This window comes from Chiloscyllium plagiosum, chromosome 9 (assembly GCF_004010195.1).
Source record: "Chiloscyllium plagiosum isolate BGI_BamShark_2017 chromosome 9, ASM401019v2, whole genome shotgun sequence".
In the NCBI taxonomy this organism is placed as follows: domain Eukaryota; kingdom Metazoa; phylum Chordata; class Chondrichthyes; order Orectolobiformes; family Hemiscylliidae; genus Chiloscyllium; species Chiloscyllium plagiosum.
In genome coordinates, this window is record NC_057718.1 from 2,497,122 (window position 1) to 2,516,276 (window position 19,155).

Genomic DNA, 19,155 nt, shown 5'->3' on the forward strand with positions numbered 1-19,155 from the left:
AAGGAAGTAGGGAGAAAAGGAAGGAGGGAGAGAGGAAGTGAGAGAGGCAGGAGGAGAGAGGGGAGAAGAGAGAGTTTGGGAAGCAGAAAGAGAGAGAGGGAAAAGAGGGACAGTGCGAATAATGGGGGAGAGATAGATAGAGAGAGGGAGAGAAGAGACGGAAAAATAATATGCTGTTTACTCTCAGATGAAATGGGGAGGGGTTAGTAAGAGTGAGTGGGAAGTGCCCAGTGCTGACACAAAGACATTCAGTGTGTTTGTTGTCACTGGGAGTTTGACTGAGGCTGGGCTGTCACCTGCGCAATCGCAGTGCAGTTAGCAGGGCAGTGATCACACATTACAGCACTCCAGGGAGATCAGTACTTCATCGCCAGCGTGGAAACCCTTTCCTCCAGAAAATGCCTGCTTCACAGAAAACCGCTTGGTCTCCAGCAGTTTGGTATTACATTTCACTATCTCTCCTCCACACTGAGTTATTTGGCATTGACCCGTTTTCTGATTGCTTTCTGTTCTGATCACTCCCAGTCTGCACCGGGTTTGGGAGTCTTGTTCAAAACCTCTTTTTGCTGTTGTTTATCTTTTCATTATTGCCAGTATAGTTCTTTTTACTTCACAGAGATTCCAGTTTCTCCGGGAGAGAAACTTGGATTGAAGATCCAGGGAGATATAGACAGAGCAGTGCACATTTCCTGAGTGCACCCTGGAAATGATAGGGTCAGTAACACTGGGAGGAGTGGGGATCAGTCCCTTTCACTCTGTTTGGTTCTGTGAGTCAGGGTCTGTCTGGGTCAGTGAGACAGGGTCTGTCAGTGTGTGTAAGTCAGGGTCTGTCTGGGTCAGTGAGACAGGGTGTGTCAGTGTGTGTGAGACAGGGTCTGTCTGGGTCAGTGAGACAGGATCTATCAGTGTGTGTGAGGCAGAGTCTGTCTGGGTCTGTGAGTCAGGGTCTGTCGTGTGTGAGTCAGGGTCTGTCTGGGTCAGTGAGACAGGGTCTGTCAGTGTGTGTGAGACAGGATCTGTCAGTGTGTGTGAGACAGGGTCTGTCAGTGTGTGTGAGAGACAGGGTCTGTCTGGGTCAGTGAGACAGGGTCTGTCAGTGTGTGTGAGACAGGGTCTGTCTGGGTCCGTGAGACAGGGTCTGTCAGTGTGTGTGAGTCAGGGTCTGTCAGTGTGTGTGAGTCAGGGTCTGTCTGGGTTAGTGACACAGGGTCTGTCAGTGTATGTGAGACAGGGTGTGTCTTAGTCAGTGAGACAGGGTCTGTCAGTGTGTGTGAGACAGGGTCTGTCTGGGTCAGTGAGACAGGGTCTGTCAGTGTGTGGAGACAGGATCTGTCTGGGTTAGTGAGACAGTCTGTGGGTTAGTGAGACAGGATCTGTCTGGGTCAGTGAGACAGGGTCTGTCAGTGTGTGTGAGACAGGATCTATCTGGGTTAGTGAGCCAGTCTGTGGGTTAGTGAGACAGGGTCTGTCTGGGTTAGCGAGACAGGGTCTGACAGTGTATGTGAGACAGGGTCTATCTGTGTTAGTGAGACTGTCTGGGTCAGTGAGACAGAGTCTGTCTGGGTTAGTGAATTAGAATATGTCTGGGTCAGTGAGACAGGGTCTGTCAGTGTGTGTGAGACAGGGTCTGTCTGGGTCAGTGAGACAGGGTCTGTCAGTGTATGTATAGTAGGATCTGTCAGTGTATGTGTGCCCGGGTCTGGCAGTGTATGTATAGTAGGGTCTGTCAGTGTACGTGTGACAAGACCTGTCAGTGTATGTGATTCCCAAACAGTTTCTTATGGGGATGGATATCAGGAATCGTTTTGTTTGCTTTTTCCAAATGTTGCTCACTGGGACATTTGTCATTGATGTGGTCTGTTGCTATTTTCGTATCTGACTCCGTTTAATTATCACAAAGTGAACGTTTTCTCTTTTCTGTGCTGTGCCTAGCTTCTGGAGTTCGGAATGGAAGAAGATAATGTGCGTTTCCAGCTCTGTGGGTCCTCGGGTGACTGTCTGTGTGGAGTTTGCACATTCTCCCTGTGTCTGTGTGGGTTTCCTCCACGTGCTCTGGTTTCCTCCCACAGTCCAAAGATGTGCATGTTAGGTGAATTGGCCATGCTAAATTCCCCATAATTGTTCAGGGATGTATATGTTAGGTGCATTAGTCAGGGGAAATGTAGAGTAATAGGAGAATGGGAATGGGTCTGAGTGGGGTACCCTTCAGAAGGTCAGTGTGGACTTGTTGAGCCAAATGTTGAGAGTGTAGTGTTGGAAAAGCACAGCAGGTCAGGCAGCATCCAAGGAGCAGGGGAGTCGACGTTTCAGGCAAAAGCCCTTCTTAGTTTCCTGATGAAGGGCTTTTGTCCAAAGTGGTGATTCTGCTGCTCCTTGGATCCGGTCTGACTTGCTGTGCTTTTCCACTCTTGACTCTAATCTCCAGCATCTGCAGTCCTCACTTTTGCTTTGTTGGGCCAAATGACTTATTTCCACACCGTAGGGATTCTGTAAAGAAAATGTGGGATTCCAGCTCTGTGCCTGAAAACATGGATCCAACATGTTCGAACCAAAACAACTGCAACAGGTTGATGTTCTGTACAATGGTTGGTCAGTTAAAACCAGAACATCAGAGATTTCATACATTCTGCTTCAGAAACCTCCTGCGTGATCTGGTGTTCCAAATTTAAATCCACTGGATTTACTCTGGGAGCTGGTGTTCATAATTTCAGCTCACTGGATTAACTCTGAGAGAGGAGGACTCTGTTGAAGTATCTGGGAATTACTGAGTGTGTCAGGGAAGGAAGTAGTGATAAGGAGGGCAGGTCGGATGTGCAAAGAGGAATAAGTAGAATTTGCAAAAGTCAGTCCAGAAGGAGATACATAAAATATTACTGTACTAGATAAAGGATGCTAATATTGATGAGGGAATGGGGATTGCAGTGATAGTCAAAGTCAAGTTGCCTTTCTCATTTGGGAGAGATGATTGATGTTGGTTTATCCTGAGTGTCACCATGCCTCAGGCAAGGGAAGAGGTTCAAAATTTGTGAGAAGATTTGTAGCTCGGGTGCTCGTTGCTGTGGTTCTGTTCGCCGAGCTGGAAGTTTTTGTTGCAAACGTTTCGTTCCCTGTGTGGGTGACATCCTCAGTGCTTGGGAGCCTCCTGTGCAGCGCTTCTGTGGTGTTTCCTCCGGCATTTATAGTGGCCTGTCCCTGCCGCTTCCGGTTGTCAGTTTCAGCTGTCCGCTGTAGTGGCCGGTATATTGGGTCCAGGTCGATGTGTTTGTTGATGGAGATTGTGGATGGCACTCTATAAATGCCGGAGGAAACACCACAGAAGCCCTTCACAGGAGGCTCCCAAGCACTGAGAATGTCACCTAGACAGGGGACGAAACGTTTGCAACAAAAACATCCAGCTCGGCGAACAGAACCACAGCAACAACACATTTATGACCAAAACAAAGTTACTCAAATTATGAAGGAATGAGGAATGACGAGAGGATATTGCAAATATATACATTGATATTTTCCTTTGAAAAATACTGAGATACGCACAACACACACGCATACACACGCACGCGCGCACACACACGCACAAACACACACGTATTGTCGATAATAAACTGAAAAGCAAAAGATCTGCAATGTGGCACTCATCCACAAACTCCATCAACAAACACATCGACCTGGACCCAATATACCGGCCACTACAGCGGACAGCTGAAACTGACAACCGGAAGCGGCAGGGACAGGCCACTATAAATGTCGGAGGAAACACCACTGAAGCGCTGCACAGGAGTCTCCCAAGCACTGAGGATGTCACCTAGACAGGGGACGAAACGTTTGCAACAAAAACTTCCAGCTCGGCGAACAGAACCATAGCAAGGGAAGAGGTTATGAAGGAGAGTCCAGGTATGGGAATTGAACCCACGCTGTAGGTATCACCATGCTTCACAACCCACTCATCCAGCTAACGTAGGTTTTGCTCTGACAGTAGTGAGGAAGGTTTGACTAATGTCCAGGAAATAGAGATTGGAGCTAACTGGGTCAGTCTCAAGCTGTAAAGAGTGGAAAGCTTCCTGTATGTATCAGTGCTGGGGGCCTTCACAATCTGCAATCTCCACCCAACATGGCTAGGGCTTATACAATTAATGGCAGGGCCTTGGCTAGTGTTGAAGAACAGAGGGACCTAGGAATTCAGGTACATAATTCTTTGAAATTTGTGTCACATACAGACAGGATGGTTAAAAAGTTGTTTAGCATGCTTGCCTTCATTGCTCAGTCCTTTTAATGTAGGTGTTGGAATGTCATGTTGAAGTTGTATTGCTGAGGCCTTTTCTGGAATACTGTGTCCAGTCCTGGTCTCCCAGTTATAGGAAGGATATTATTAAAGTGGAGAGGGTTCAGAAGAGATTTGCCAGGATGTTGCTGTGTATGGAAAGTTTGAGTTATAAAGAAAGGCTGCAAAGGCTAGGACGTTTTTCACTGCAGTGTAGGAGGTTGGGGGGTTACTTTCTAGAGGTTTATAAAATAGTGAGGGGTATAGATAGAATTAATGGTACTTGTCTTTTCTCTCAGATAAGGGATTTCAAGAGTACAGGGCATATTTTAAAGGTATGGGGAAAGGTTTAAAAAATAAATCAGGGGCCAGTTCATGCGTGGAATGAACTTCCTGAGGAATTGGTGGATATGGGTAGTTACAATATTAAAAAGACATTTGGATAAGCACATGAATAGAAAATGTTTGGAGGAATATAGATCAGAAGGGACTAGTTTAGTTTAGGATTATGTTCAGCATGGACTGTTTGGACCAAAAGGTCTGTTTCCATGTTGTATGATTCTTATGACTTCAATGATGGGCTCTAGATATAGAATGGGTTGTAAGATTAAGTGTGAGGAGGACTCAAAGAGACAAATTTGACACCGTAAGACTATAAGATACAGGAGCAAATTAAGTTTTCAGCCCATTGAGTCTCCTCTGCCATTCGATTATGGCTGATACGTTTCTCTCCTCCATTCTCCTGTCTTTCCCTGTAATCCTTGATCTTCTTACCAATCAAGAACCTCTGTTTTAAATACAGGCAATGTCTTGGCCTCCACAGCCTTCTGCTCCAATGAGTTCCATACATTCAACACCCTCTGGGTGCAGAAATTCCTCCTCATCTCAGTTATAGTTCTCAAAGGTCAACCCTTCACTGAGGTTGTGCCCTTGGGTCCGAGTATCTCCATTAGGGAAACATCTTCTCTTTGTCCCCTCTATCCAGGCCTCTCTGCATTCTGTAAGTTTCAACCAGATCTCTCCCCTTCTAAACTCCATCAAGTGCAGATCCAGAGTCCTCATCCCCAGGATTGTTTTTGTAAACCTCTTTAAGGCCAGCATATCCTTCCTTAGGTATGGAGGCCAAATGTCTGACCAGAGCCTTCTATAGTCTCAGCAATGCATCTCTGCTCTTGGATTCTTGCCCTCTTGAAATGAATGTGAACATTGCATTTGCCTTCCTAACTGCCAATTGAACCTGCAGGTTAACCTGAAGAGAATTCTGAACAAGGACTCCTAAGTCTCTTTGTGCTTCCGATTTCTGAAGTCTTTCTACAATCAGAAAATAGTCTATGCCTCTATTCTTCCTTCCAAAGTGCATAATCTCTCACTTTCTCACATTGTGTTCTATTTGTCACTTCTTTGCCCACTCTCCCAGCCTGTCCAAGTCCTTCTACAGCCTCCCCGATTCCTCAATACCACCTGTCGTTCCACTTATCTTTGTGTCATCTGCAAACTTAGTAATAATGCTTTCAGTTCTTTTGTCCAGATCTCTAATGTTGTGGTCCCAACATTGACCCCTGTGGAACTCCATGAGTCACCAGGTGTCCTGCTGAAAAAGACCCCTTTATCCTCACTCTTCGCTTTCTGCCAGTCAGCCAATCCTCTATCCATGCCTGTACCTTGCCCCTAACACTATGGGACTCTTATCTTATTTAACCGCCTGCTGTGCAGCACCTTGAAAAAGGCCTTCTAGAAATCTAAATAGATCACATCCACTGGCTCTCCTTTGTCTAACTTGCTCATTAACTCAGCAAAGAATCCTAACTGATTTGTCAGGCATGGCCTCTCCTTAACAAAGCCATATTGACTATTTTACAGCCAAATGTGTGGTGCTGGAAAAGCACAGCAGGTCAGGCAGCATCCGAGGAGCAGGAAAATCAGCATTTTTGGCAAAAGCCTTCATCACTAATGAGGCTGGGAGCCTCAGGGGTGGAGAGATATGTGGGAGAGGGGTGGGGCTGGGGGGAAGGTAGCTGAGAGTGCAGTAGGTGGATGAAGGTGGGGTAAAGGTGATATTATCCTCCCCACCCCTATCCGCTTTCCTGCGAATAGCTGGTCAGGTCCGTGCCCCCTAACAACCCACCGTCCCCTCCTGGTACCTTCCCCTGCCGCCACAGGAATTGCAAACATTGCGCCCACACCTCCCCCCTCACTTCCATCCAAGGCCCCAAAGGAGCCTTCCACATCCATCAGAGTTTCATCTGCACTTCCATACACATCACCTACTCTATCCGTTGCTCCCGATGCAGTATCCTCTACATTGGGGAGACAGGACACTTACTCACAGAGTGCTTCAGAGAGCATCTCCGGGACACCCACACCAACCAACCCCACCCCGTCTTCGCTGAACACTTTAACTCCCCCTCCCAGTTCGCCAACAACCTGCAGGTCCTGGGCCTCCTTCATCACCACACTCTAACCACCCAACGCCTGGCGGAAGGACACCTCATCTTCCGCCTCGGGACTCTTCAACCCCAGGGCATCAACGTGGACTTCACCAGTTTCCTCATTTCCCCTCCCTCCTCGGATGCTGCCTGACACGCTGTGCTTTTTCAGCACCACACTCTTGGCTCTAATCTCCGGCATCTGCAGTCCTCACTTTCTCCACCCTTTTTTGCCAGGCACTTCCAAGTACGCCAATCTCATCATTAGTAATAGATTCTAAAATCTTACCAATGACTAAGGTTTAAAGGCATGTTAACGTGTCGTTAATTTCTAGTTTCCTGTTTTCTGCCTTCTTTCCTTTTTAAACAGAGTTATTACATTAGCTACTTTCCAGTCGTCTGGGATCTTCCCTGACTCTAATGTTTCCTGAAAGGTCACTACCAATACCTCCACAATCTCCTCAGCCATCTCCTTCAAACCCTGAGGATAGTTCTTCCGGGGTGGGGTCTGGGTGATTTATCCTCCTTCAAACGTTTCAGCTCACCCAGTACCTCCTCCTTAGTGCTGGCTACTACACTTGCCTCTGCACCCTGATTCTCTTTAAGTTCTGGTATGCTGTTGGGATTTTCCACTGTGAAAACTGATGCAAAGTACCTATTTAGTTCCTCTGTCATTTCTTAGTTTCCCCATTACTATTTCTCCAGCCTCATTTTCCTGTGGTCCAATATCCACTCTTGCCTCTCTCTTACCTTTTAGATGTCTAAAATAAACATCTTGCATTCTTATGTCTCATGAGATAGCTCAGTGTCATATTTCATCTTGTCTCCCCCCTTATTGCTACTTTAGTTGTCCCGTGCTGATTTTTAAAGGCTGCCCAATCCTCTGGCTATGCACTAATCTTCACCATATTGTATGCTTTCTCTTTTGCTTTTATGCTGATTTCCTGGCTTCCCTCATCAGCCATGGTTGTCTCATTCCCCCCTTAGCTTGTTTCTTCTTCCTTGGGATGAATCTCTGCTGTGCCTCCCAAATTACCCCCAGAAACCCCTGCCATTGCTAGCCTGCCATCTTCCCTGCCAGGGTCCCTCTTTCAAACAATTCTGATCAGCTCCTCCCTCATGTCTTTGTAGTTATCTTTACTCAACTGTAATCCCGTTACATCTGATTCCAGCTTCTCCCTCTCAAACTGTAGGGGGAATGTGATCATACTATGGTCACTGACCCCTAGGGGTTCCCTTCACTTTAGGCTCCCTAATCATGTCTGCCTCATTACATATCACCGAATCCAGACCTGCCTGTTCCCTCGTGGGATCTACCACAAGCTGCTCCAAAAACCATCTTGTAGGCATTCCACAAATTTCTTTTCTTGAGATCTGCTACCAACCCTGGGGAGGCAATGACTTAGTGGTATTATTGTTGAACTGTTAATCCAGAGACCACGATGATGTTCCACGAACCTGGATTCAAATCCCGCAATGGTAGGTGGCGAAGTTGAATTCAATAAAAATCTGGAATTAGGTGTCTACTGATTACCATGAATCCATTGTTGATTGTCGGAAAAACTAATCTGGGTCACTAATGCTCTGTAGGGAAGGAAACTGCCATCCTTACCTGGTCTGGCCTACATGTGACTCCAGACCCCCAGCAATGTGAGTGCCCCTTTAACTGCAGTCTGGGAAATTAGGGATGGGCAATAGATGCTGGCCCAGATAGCAATGCTCTCAGCCCATGAAGGAATATTTTTAAAAAACTGATTTTCCCAGTCCCTGTGATTCCTGTGATAGTAAATAAAAACTGAAAGACCTGCGGATGCTGTAACTCAGAAACTAAAACAGAAGATGCTGGAATAGCTCAGCAGGTCTGGCAATAGCTGTGGAGAGCAATCCGAGTTCTGAGGATGGGTCACCCGACTTGAAACATTAACTCTGATTTCTCTTCACAGAAGCTGTCAGACTTACTGAGCTTTTCCAGCAACTTCTGTTTTGATTACAGTAATAGTGCCTTTCTTACCCACCCTTTATATCTTCTGATTTCTTTTCTTCCCCACATCCTGACCAATGCTGGGAGGCCTGTACGTAACTCCCATCAGGGAGTACAGACCTGTACATAACTCCCTGTGTCCTCAACTCCACCCACACAGATTCTACACCTTCTCACCCTATATTGCTTCTTGTTAACGATTTAATTCCTTACGAACAGAGCAACCCACCTCCTCTTTCCTTTCGATGTGATGTGTATCCTTGGATATTCAGTTCCCAATTCTAATCCACTTGCAGCCACGTCTCTGTGATATCCACAGCATTATACCTGCCAATTTCAATCTGTGCTGCAAGCTCATTTCCCTTGTTTTGGATACTCTGTGAATTTAAGTATTATGCGCAATTCTGGTCTCCTTCCTAGTGAACGGATTCAGAAAAGATTTACAAGGATGTACCAAGGTTGGAGCATTTGAGCTATAGGGAGAGGCTGAATAGGCTGGGCTGTTTTCCCTGGAGCATTGATGTTAAGGGGTGACCTTATAGAGGTTTATAAAATCATGAGGGCATGGACAGTGTAAATAGACAAGGCTTTTTACATGGGAAATCATGTCTTATTAACTTGATTGAATTTTTTTGAAGAAATAATTAAGAGGATTGATGAGGGCAGAGCTGTGGACATGATCTATATAGATTTCAGTAAGGTGTTTGACAAGGTTCCTAAAGGTAGACTGGTTAGCAAGGTGAGATCGCATGAAATACAGGGAGAACTAGCTATTTGGATATAGAACTGGCTTGAAGGAAGAAGACAGAGGGTGGAGAGTTGGAGGGTTGCTTTTCAGACTGGGAACGTGTGACCAGTGGTGTGCCACAAGGATCGGTGATGGGCCCAATGCTTTTTGTCATTTATGTAAATGATATCGATGTGGATATAGGAGGTATAGTTAGTAAATGACACCAAAATTTAAGGCATAGTGGACAGTAAAGAAGGTTACCTCACAATACAACAGGATCTGGATCAGATGGCCAATGAGCTGAGGAGTGACAGATAGAATTTCGATAAATCTGAGGTGCTGCATTTTGGAAAGGCAAATCAGGGCAGGACTATACACTTAATGATAAAGTCCTGGGGAGTGCTGCTGAACAAAGAAACCTTGGAGTGCAGGTTCATAGTTGCTTGAAAGTGGAGTCCCAGGTTGACAGGATAGTGAAGAAGATATTGGGTGTGCTTGCCTTTATTAGTCAGTGCATTAAGTATAGGAGTTGAGAGGTCATGTTGCGGCTGTACAGGACAATGATTAGGCCACTTTTGGAATACTTCCTGCAATTTTGGTCTCCCTGCTATAGGATGTTGTGAAACTTGAAAGAGTTCAGACAAGATTTACAAGGATGTTGCCGGCATTGGAGGGCCTAAGCTGTACGGAGAGGTTGAATAGGCAGGGGCAATTTTCCCTGGAGCGTCGGAGGCTGAGGGGTGACCTTATAGACTTTTATAAAATCATGAGGGGCATGGATAGGGTAAGTAAGTAAACAAAGTCTATTCCCTGGGGTGGGGGAGTCCAAAGCTAGAAGGCATACATTTAAGGTGAGAGGAGAAAGATTTGAAAGGGACGTGAGGGATAATGTTTTATTACAGAGGGTCGTGCATGTATGGAATGAGCTGCCAGAGGAAGTGGTGGAGGCTGGTACAATTGCAACATTTAAAAGGCATCTTGATGGGTATATGAATAAGAAGAGTTTAGAGGGATATGGGTCAATTGCTGGCAATGGGACTAAATTAATTTAGGATTTCTGGTCGGCATGGATAAGTTGGACCGAAAGTTCTGTTTCCATGCTGTACATCTCAATGACTCTATCGTAGCTATTACGAGGCAATAAATTTACAGTTTACCTGTGAGGTCACTGATTTGAACTTGGTTGCTCATCCTGGGTTTCCGTCTAACCTGTTGTTAAAACCTTACAAAATGACTCCCACTGAGTGCTATTCATACCCCTTGGCTACTGATCCCCTCCCCAGCCACCTTTCCTCCCCCAACCCCTTCCCCTTTGACCTCCCACTACCCTACAATACCTGCTCCCTTCCTCCCTCAATCTGGCCTAGGTGCCAGGGTGATCCTGGGCCTTGGGTGAGTGTAACAGGCAGCAGCTCCTCAGAGGCTGTGCCCAATGAGTAGGTGCTGTCCTCTGGGTCCCCCCTCTTGACAGGTGGGATCACCAAACACCCCCCACCCCACCATAGGCTACTTGGTTATAATTTTACAAGGCCTCCTTAGAGAAATCAGTCCTGCCAATGAGACCCCACAACATACACTCAAACCCACCTGAAATATCCCTAAACCAGATGTCTTGGGGTTATGTGAGCTCACAAAATATTGGCAGGTGGAGTTTAATTTGGGAATAAATGAGGTTGTGCACTTTGAAGGGTCAGAGTGAAAAGCAACCTATTATTTAAATGGAGACAGAATTCAGACCACTGCAGTACAAGGGGATCCTGTCATTGTACAACAATCATAAAAGGTTACCCTTAAAGGTACAGCAAATGATTAGGAAGGGAAATAGAATATTAACGCTTATTGCAAAATGTGTATGAAAGGAAGCAAAGCTGCAGCTGCACAGGGCATCTTAGATTCCCTACAGCGTGGAAGCAGGCCCTTCTACACTGATCCTCCAAAGAGTAACCCACCCAGACCCATTTTCCTCTGACTAATGCACCTAATGCTATGGGCAATTTAACATGACCAATTGACCTGGCCTGCACATCTTTGGACCATGGGAGGAAACCAGAGCACCCAGAGAAAACCCATGCAGACACGGGGAGAATGTGCAAACTCCACACAGACAGTCACGCGAGCCTGGAATCAAACCTGGGACCCTGGTGCTGTGAGGCAGCAGTGGTAGCCACTGTGCCACCCTATGAAAGTGCACTCTCCGAGAGTGCACTTCAAGTATCTGAAGCAGCTTTGGCCGTCATCTTTAAAGAGGGATGTACTTGTATTGGATCCAATTCAGTGAAAATTTGCCAGACTCATTCCAGAGAAGAAGGTCAATTTTGTCTTATGAGGCTGGGCCTATGTTCATTGGAGTTTAGAAAAAAAGAGAAAAATCACACAACGGCAGGTTATAGTCCAACAGGTTTATTTGAAAGTACAAGCTTTCGAAGCACTGATCCTTCATCAGGTAACTAGTTAACTTTTTAACTTTGTCCACCTCAATCCAACACCAGCACCTCCACATCATAGAAAAAAGAGACATGACTTTATTGAAAAGCATAAGATTCTGAGGTGACTTTGCAGTGTGGATGTTGGGAGGATGTTTCCCTTCATTGGTGAATAGTCTAGAACTAGGGACACTGTTTAACCATAAAGAGGTGGAGATGAGGAGGAATCTCTTCTCTCAGAGAGTCAGTAGTCTGTGGAATTCCCTTCCCAGAGAGTGGTGGAGGCAGCATTGCTGAATACTGTACACTTAAGGATGAGGTAAAGAGATTTTTGAATGAGTCAAGGTAAAAAGAAGGCTGACAGAAAGTGGAATTCAGCCACAATTATATTGAATGGCGAAGCAGGGTCAATGGGCTGAATGGCCTACTCTTGCTTAATTTACACAATCATAAGAGCTGAAGATGTGCAGCGACATCAGGAGGTGTAGTCTCAGGTGACCCATTGTTTTGGAGTTATGTACAGAGCCATAGGGGCTAGGAATCACCTTCATAAGACCTGTACCTGCCAGAATCTCCTGGGAGATGGCTCTCAGTAATGCAGGAAGGGAGAGACCTCTGTCACCGAGTGAATGATCACACTGTAAGCTGATGTGTGTAATTCTCCAGTGATCTGGTGAGTCAGACCTTGTCAACTGGATGGAAGGATGACTATGTGAGTGAACTGATACCCCCGTGTTGGGTAGGGGTTGCAGAGGAATGTAGGCAGTTTAAATAAACCAGGGAATACAGTGGCTCAATGGTTAGCACTGCAGCCTCACAGTGCCAGGTACTCAGGTTTGAGCCCAGCCTCGGGCAACTGGCTGTGTGGAGTTTGCACATTCTGTGTGGGTTTCATTTGCATGCTCCAGTTTCCTCCCACAGTTGAAAGATGTGCAGGTTAGGTGGATTGGCCATGCTAAATTGTCCATAGTGTTCAGTAAAGTGTAGGTTAGGTACATTCATCAGGGGAAATGTAAAGTAATAGGGTATGGGAATGGGTCAGAGTGGAATACTCGTTGGTGGGTTGCTGTGGACTTGTTGGATCAAATGGCCTGTTTCCACACTGTAGGGATTTTATGATTCTAAATGAGAAACATTTTGACCAACTGAATATTATGTGAGGAAGTGTGAGGTTATCTACTTTGAATCTGAGAAATAGAAACTGGAAACATTTCGTCAAAGCAACAGACTCAGAGCTGCGGACAATCACTAAGCTTCAAGTGATTGTTGATGCTCATACAGAACATAATCTAAATGGTTCATGACCTTAAGGGGAGCAAGTTATTCATCGGTCATCTTATGCTTTGTCCACATTTGGAGTCACTGTTCAATTCTGGACACCACCCTAACAGAAAGGACAAATTACAGACTCACCGAAATGCCATAGTGGGCTGAAGGCTTGTTGTACCAATGGGCTGCAGAGATGATTCTTGAGTACTCACTCTTGAGTAGTGATCCCATGCAGGACTTTTAAATAAAAACTGAAATTGTTGGAGAAACTCAGGAGACCCTCAGTGGTAGTGTCCTTACCCCAGACTGGGAGTCCTGGGTTCAAGTCCCACCTACTCCAGAGGTGTGTCATAACATCGCTGAACAGGTTGATTGGAAAAATAGATTGGAGAAACTCAGCTTGTCTGGCAGCATATGTAGACAGAAAGAATTGGAGTTAATGGAAGAGTTAGCTGATAATCAGCCAAGAGAGGGGGAGAGATAACTGCTCACTGGGATGTTGACAAGAACTGGAAAGGTTTGAAACCGGGTTGTCTGAGCTGGGAGTAAGCCATACAGGATAGGACCTTGGGGTGTGGGAGGAAGGTGAGGAACATAGAGGGGGGAGTTCATGCTCTGAGATTGTTCTACTCAATGTTGAGACCTGAAGGCTGTAACATACAATTTTCCTCCACTTCACTCAATCTTGTCCACTATATTCATTGCTCACCATATGGCTTTCTCTGCATAGGGAGTCAAATCACAGACTGGGCGACCGCTTTGCAGAACACCCACGTTTTGACCACAGAAATGACCCTGAACTTCCAGTTGCCTGTCACACGCTACTGTGATACCCCACCAACATCTCTGCCTCGAGCTTGCTGCGGTGCTCCAGTCAGCCTCATTGTAAGCTGGAAGAACAGCATCTCATCTTCCACCACAGTATATTGCAGCCTTCAGGATTCAACACTGAGTTGAACAATTTCAGAGCATGAACATCCTCCTCTATGTTCTTTACCCACCTCCCACACCATGAGGTTCTGTCCTGTGTGGGAGGTTACTCCCACCGCAACCAAACCCAGTTTCAACCCTGTATACTTCTCATTAGCACTCACTCAGCACTTAGCTCTCTTTTTTGGCTTATCATTAGCCATCTGTTTGTTTGCCTCACCCTTTGTTTCAGTATCCCTCCAGCCACCATCTCCATGTCCCCTATTTATTTCCCCTCACCATCTCTGTTACCAGGAGAAATATCACCTCCTCCAGTGCTTTCTGTTCTGAAGAGAGGTCAGTGGATTCAAAATGTTGATTGTGCTTCTTTCTCCAGACTTACTGAGTTTCTTCAACAATTTCTGTTTCTGTTTCCGATTTCCAGCTTTAGCAGTTCTTTGTTTTTAGATTAAGGTGCTTTAAATAATCAGGATAGACATGGAGACAATTTCCTCTGTTTGGGTAGTCCATATTGGATTGAACTTCACCCCACACAGAGTGGTGTGGAAATCTGGAGCCTTCTCTCCCATAGTGCTGGTGATGACGCTTGCAGGAAGTGCTTAAGACCAGGGTAGGTTCTCATTGTGAAGGCACACAGAACAAAAGCTGGATGGGGGTGATGCTAAGACCAAGTCCTCACTGATGGAGCAGGCTGTGGGAAAGAATGGCCTCTATCTGATGCTGTTGGCATACTGGCACAAAATGGCTTTTATCGAGGGAATGGGTTTGGCATTTTAAATAAATGGAAGAAGATGTAGAATTTGGCAGGAAAGTGGGATTGACATCGGCGATGCTGGTTAAACACTTTATTAAACATTAACGATCTAGATGAAAGAACTGAGGGCATTCTGGCTACGTTTGCAGATGATACAAAGATATGTAGAGGGACAGGTAGCATTGAGGAGGCAAGGAGACTGCAGAAGGATTTGGACAGGTTAGGAGAGTAGGCAAAGAAGTGGCAGGTAGAGTGGGAAAATGTGAGGTCATGCACTTTGGTAGGAAGAATAGAGGCAAGGACTATTTTTTAAATGTGGCGAAACGTCAGAAGTCTGAGGTGCAAAGAGACTTGGGCATTCTAGTCCAGGATTCTCTCATGTAAAATTGCAGGTTGAGTCAGTAGTTAGGAAGGCAAATGCGTTGATGGCATTTAGTTTGAGAGGACTTGAATATAAAAGCAGGGATGTACTTCTGAGGCTCTATAAGGTTTTGGTCAGATCACATTTGGAGTATTGTGTGCAGTTTTGGGCCCCACATCTCAGGAAGGATGTATTGGCCTTGGAGCATGTTCAGAGGATGTTCACGAGAATGGTCCTTAGAATGAAAAGCTTAACACATAAGGAATGTTTGAGGGCTCTGGGTTTATACTCGATCGAGTTTAGAAGGATGAGGGGGGATGTTATTGAAACATGCAGAATACTGAATGGCATGGACAGAGCGGATGTTGGGAAGATGTTTCCATTGGTAAGAGAGGCTAGGACCTGAGGGCACAGCCTTAGTGTAAAGGGAAGACCTTTTAGAACAGAGATAAGGAGAAACGTCTTCAGTTAGAGAGTGGGGAATCTGTGGAATTCACTGCCGCAGAAGGCTGTGGAGGCCAGGTCATTGAGTATATTTAAGACTGAGATAGATAGGTTCTTGAATATCAAGGGGATCAAGGGTTATGGGGAGAAAGTGGGAGAATGGGGTTGAGAAACCTAACAGCCATGATTGAATGGTAGAGTAGACTCGATGGGCTGACTGCCCTAATTTCTGTTCCTATGTCTCATGGTCTTAAACAGTCAGAATGAGCAATGTAATGATGAACCCAAATAGTAATGAATTCAATGAATCTTTGTGGAATGGGTTGGGGGACCTGAAGGGGGGGGGGGATGTGGGGAGGCCAGCAGGTGGAGGTTATCGAGGTGGGTGTGTCATCAGGTCATTTTATACTTGTTTGTTTATCTCTTTCTCTCTGTCAGGTGGTCCAAATGGTTTGTGAAATGAAACTGAAGAATTCCCTTGGCAGCCATGTGGTTGGTGGTATCCTAGAGAGACTGAATGCCATCACCATCAACCCCCAGCACATCCTGGAGGAGATTCTACCAAGGGTGCCCAGCACCGTGACTGACAATGACGTGCCCATGCTCTTCCGGGAGCCCTACATCCACAGTGGCTATCGGAAGGTGGAGCAGGATTGGAAATACTACCTTCTCAGCCTCTTCCAGCAACACAATGAGGCACTCAATGTCTGGACTCACCTGCTGGCTGTTCTGGTGCTTGTGGTCCGTTTCCGAGCATTCCTGGAGACAACCTCGCCATTCCCCACCGTCTACAGCCTCCCACTTTGCTTCTTCGTGGTTGCCTGTGTCACCTACCTGTCCTGCAGTGTGCTAGCCCATCTCTTCCAGTCCAAGTCGGAGCTTGCCCATTACTCTTTCTACTTCCTGGACTATGTGGGTGTGGGTGCTTACCAATATGGCAGTGCCCTGGCACATTACTATTATTGCATGGAGCCTGAGTGGCACCAGGTGATTCACCCATTCTTCCTGCCCATTGCTGCCATCCTGGGCTGGCTCTCCTGCTTAGGCTGTTGTTTCTCCAAAGTCCACTTTCAGCGACCTTACCCCATCACCCGGAAGGTGTGCCAGATGGTGCCCGCCTTTCTGGCCTACCTCCTGGACATCAGCCCCATTGTCCACCGGATTGCCACCTGCTGGGTACGGGGCTGCACTGACCATGCTGTCTGGTACCACACCTGGCAGATCATCCTGTTTGTCATTGCTTCCGGCTTCTTCTCTTACCCAATGCCAGAGAAGTATTTCCCGGGAAGGTTCGACATTGTGGGGCATGGCCACCAGATCTTCCACGTGTTCCTGTCCCTCTGCACGCTAGCTCAGCTGGAGGCTGTGTTGTTGGACTACAGCAACCGGCGGGAGATGTTCTCCACCCGGGGGGATGAGCGCATGGTCTATATCTCGTGCATGAACTTCATCGTGCTGATCGCCTGCAGCGGCAGCTCAGCCATCTACCTGAGGAGAATAGTCAAAAACAAGCTGCACAAAAAAGGGGACTGAGGGATGAGATGTGGGCCCCAGTCTCCACTCTGGGTTTCCTGGAGGATTTGTCTGGATCTCGAACAGAAGCTCATGATTTTGATTTGAATATAAGCAGATCTCAAGGCTCCAGGCCAACCCCTGGGTCTTGTTTGTATTCATTTGTTAGTGGAGTCTTGTCCGGGAGGGAACTGCGGTCCCTACGACTGAGGGGACATGTGTGAGGGATGGGGTGGGGGGAGTCTGTCTGACCTGCAAAGGTGAGGGTCTCCTGTCTCATTCTGTGGGGCTACACAAAGCTGGTGATGATACTGCCAGGTGGTCTCTCAGTTTGTTCAGCATCAGATGCCCCATCCCTTGGAAAAGCTCCTGTGTGTTAGTTGAACATCACAAATGGATTGAGAGGGTACCAGGAAAGACTGGCAGCAATAGAGTACACCAACAAAGCTAGAACTGCATAGGTGACTCTCATCCAGCAGTATCATAGAATCCCTACTGGCCCAACAAGTTCACACTGACCCTCCAAAGAGTATCTCACCCAGACTCACACCCCTACCCTCATCATCCTGCATTCCCCATGGCCAATCTACCTACCCTACATATCCCGGGAAATTATGGCCAATCCACTCATCCTGCACATCTTTGGACTGTGGGAGGAAACCGGAGCACCTGGAGGAAACCCACGCAGACACAGGGAGGATGTGCAAACTCTGCACAGACAGTCACCTGAAAAGTTCAGGTATCCTAAAGGGGGTAAATGGCTAACTTTATATCAGTGTTGAGCGTAGAGACAGCTTCACTCTGTATCTAACCCCGTACCGCCTCTGTGTTTGATGGGGACAGCGTAGAGATAGCTTTACTCTGTATCTAATCCTGTGCTGTACTGGTCCCCAGTGTGTTTAATGCTGACAGTGTAGTGAAATCTTTACTCTGTATCTAACTCTATGCTATCCTTGTCCTGGGAGTGTTTGAAGGGGAGTATGCAGAGGTAGCTTTACCTTTAGTTTAAAAGAATATATGGAGCTTTACTTTATATCTAACCTCATGCTGTACCTGTTTTGGAAGCATTTGATGTGGACAATGTAGAGTGGGTTTTACTCTGTATCCAACTCCGTGCTGTCCCTGTCCTGGGAGTGTTTGATAGTGATAGTGTAGGGGTAGCTTTACTCTGTATCTAACTCCATACTGTTGCTGTCCTGTGAGTGTCTGATGGGGACAATGTAGAGATCTTTACTCTGTATCTAAATCCTGTGCTGTCCCTGTCCTGGGAGTGTTTGATGAGGACATTGTAGAGGAAACTTTACTCTGTATCTCACCTCGTGCTGACCCTGTCCTGGGAGAGTTTAATGGTGACAATGCAGAGGGAGCTTTACTCTGTATCTAACCCCATGTTGTCCCTGTCCTGGGAGTGTTTGATCTGTACAGTATAGAGAGAGCTTCACTTTATATCTAACCCCTTGCTTTACCTACCCTGGGACTATTTGATAGAAGGGACATTTTAGAAAGAGCTTTACTCTGTATCTAACCCTGTGCTGTCCCAGTCCTGGGAGTGTTTAATTGAAAAAGAGTGAAGGAAGCTTTACTTTCAGTTTAAAAGGGTAGATGGAGCATCAATCACTCTGTCCCTGTCCTGGAGAGATGCCTGGCTGAAATCTGAGTTGACGAGTTATATGAAATGTATGACTGTTTGTATATTTCTTTGTGTAATTTGAAAATACTTAGCAAGTGAAGTGAATTGCAGGGGACATTAATGTCAGAGTCCCATTTCTCCTTTTAAGTCTTAAGTATATCTTAAGTAAGTCTTTAATTTATGATCTGTATTAACAATGCTGGCTAGTGCAAGTATATATTGGAATGTTGAACCAGCAGGGAAGGGAAAGTTCATGGAGCGTGTTGCACTGTCAAAGGGAATGAGATTCTGAAATCATTTTGATTTCCTTGCTGAGCTCACTGTTAGTGGTGATGAGGGGGTACGGTGCCTCATTGAGTGTTGACAGAGTATAATGATGATTGGTTCATGATGCTGGGAGTTGTGAGGAGCCAATCAGGGTAGAATAGATCAGAGAA

At 46.2% G+C, this 19,155-nt stretch overlaps 1 protein-coding gene across 2 annotated transcripts in view; it reads left to right on the top strand.

Moving 5' to 3' along the window:
• The window catches only part of LOC122552547 (membrane progestin receptor beta-like), a 22,095-nt gene extending 3,725 nt beyond the window's left edge, over positions 1 to 18,370 (top strand). The window contains exons 1-2 of one of the 2 annotated variants that reach the window (XM_043695239.1): positions 150 to 439; positions 16,015 to 18,370. In XM_043695239.1, coding sequence (XP_043551174.1) covers positions 16,024 to 17,109 — 1,086 coding nt within the window. In that variant the 5' untranslated portion in view covers positions 150 to 439; positions 16,015 to 16,023 and the 3' untranslated portion in view covers positions 17,110 to 18,370. Of the gene's footprint in view, positions 1 to 149; positions 440 to 16,014 lie in introns of those variants that run through there. The other variant, XM_043695240.1, reaches the window with a different exon arrangement.
• The last annotated feature ends 785 nt before the right edge of the window (positions 18,371 to 19,155 follow it).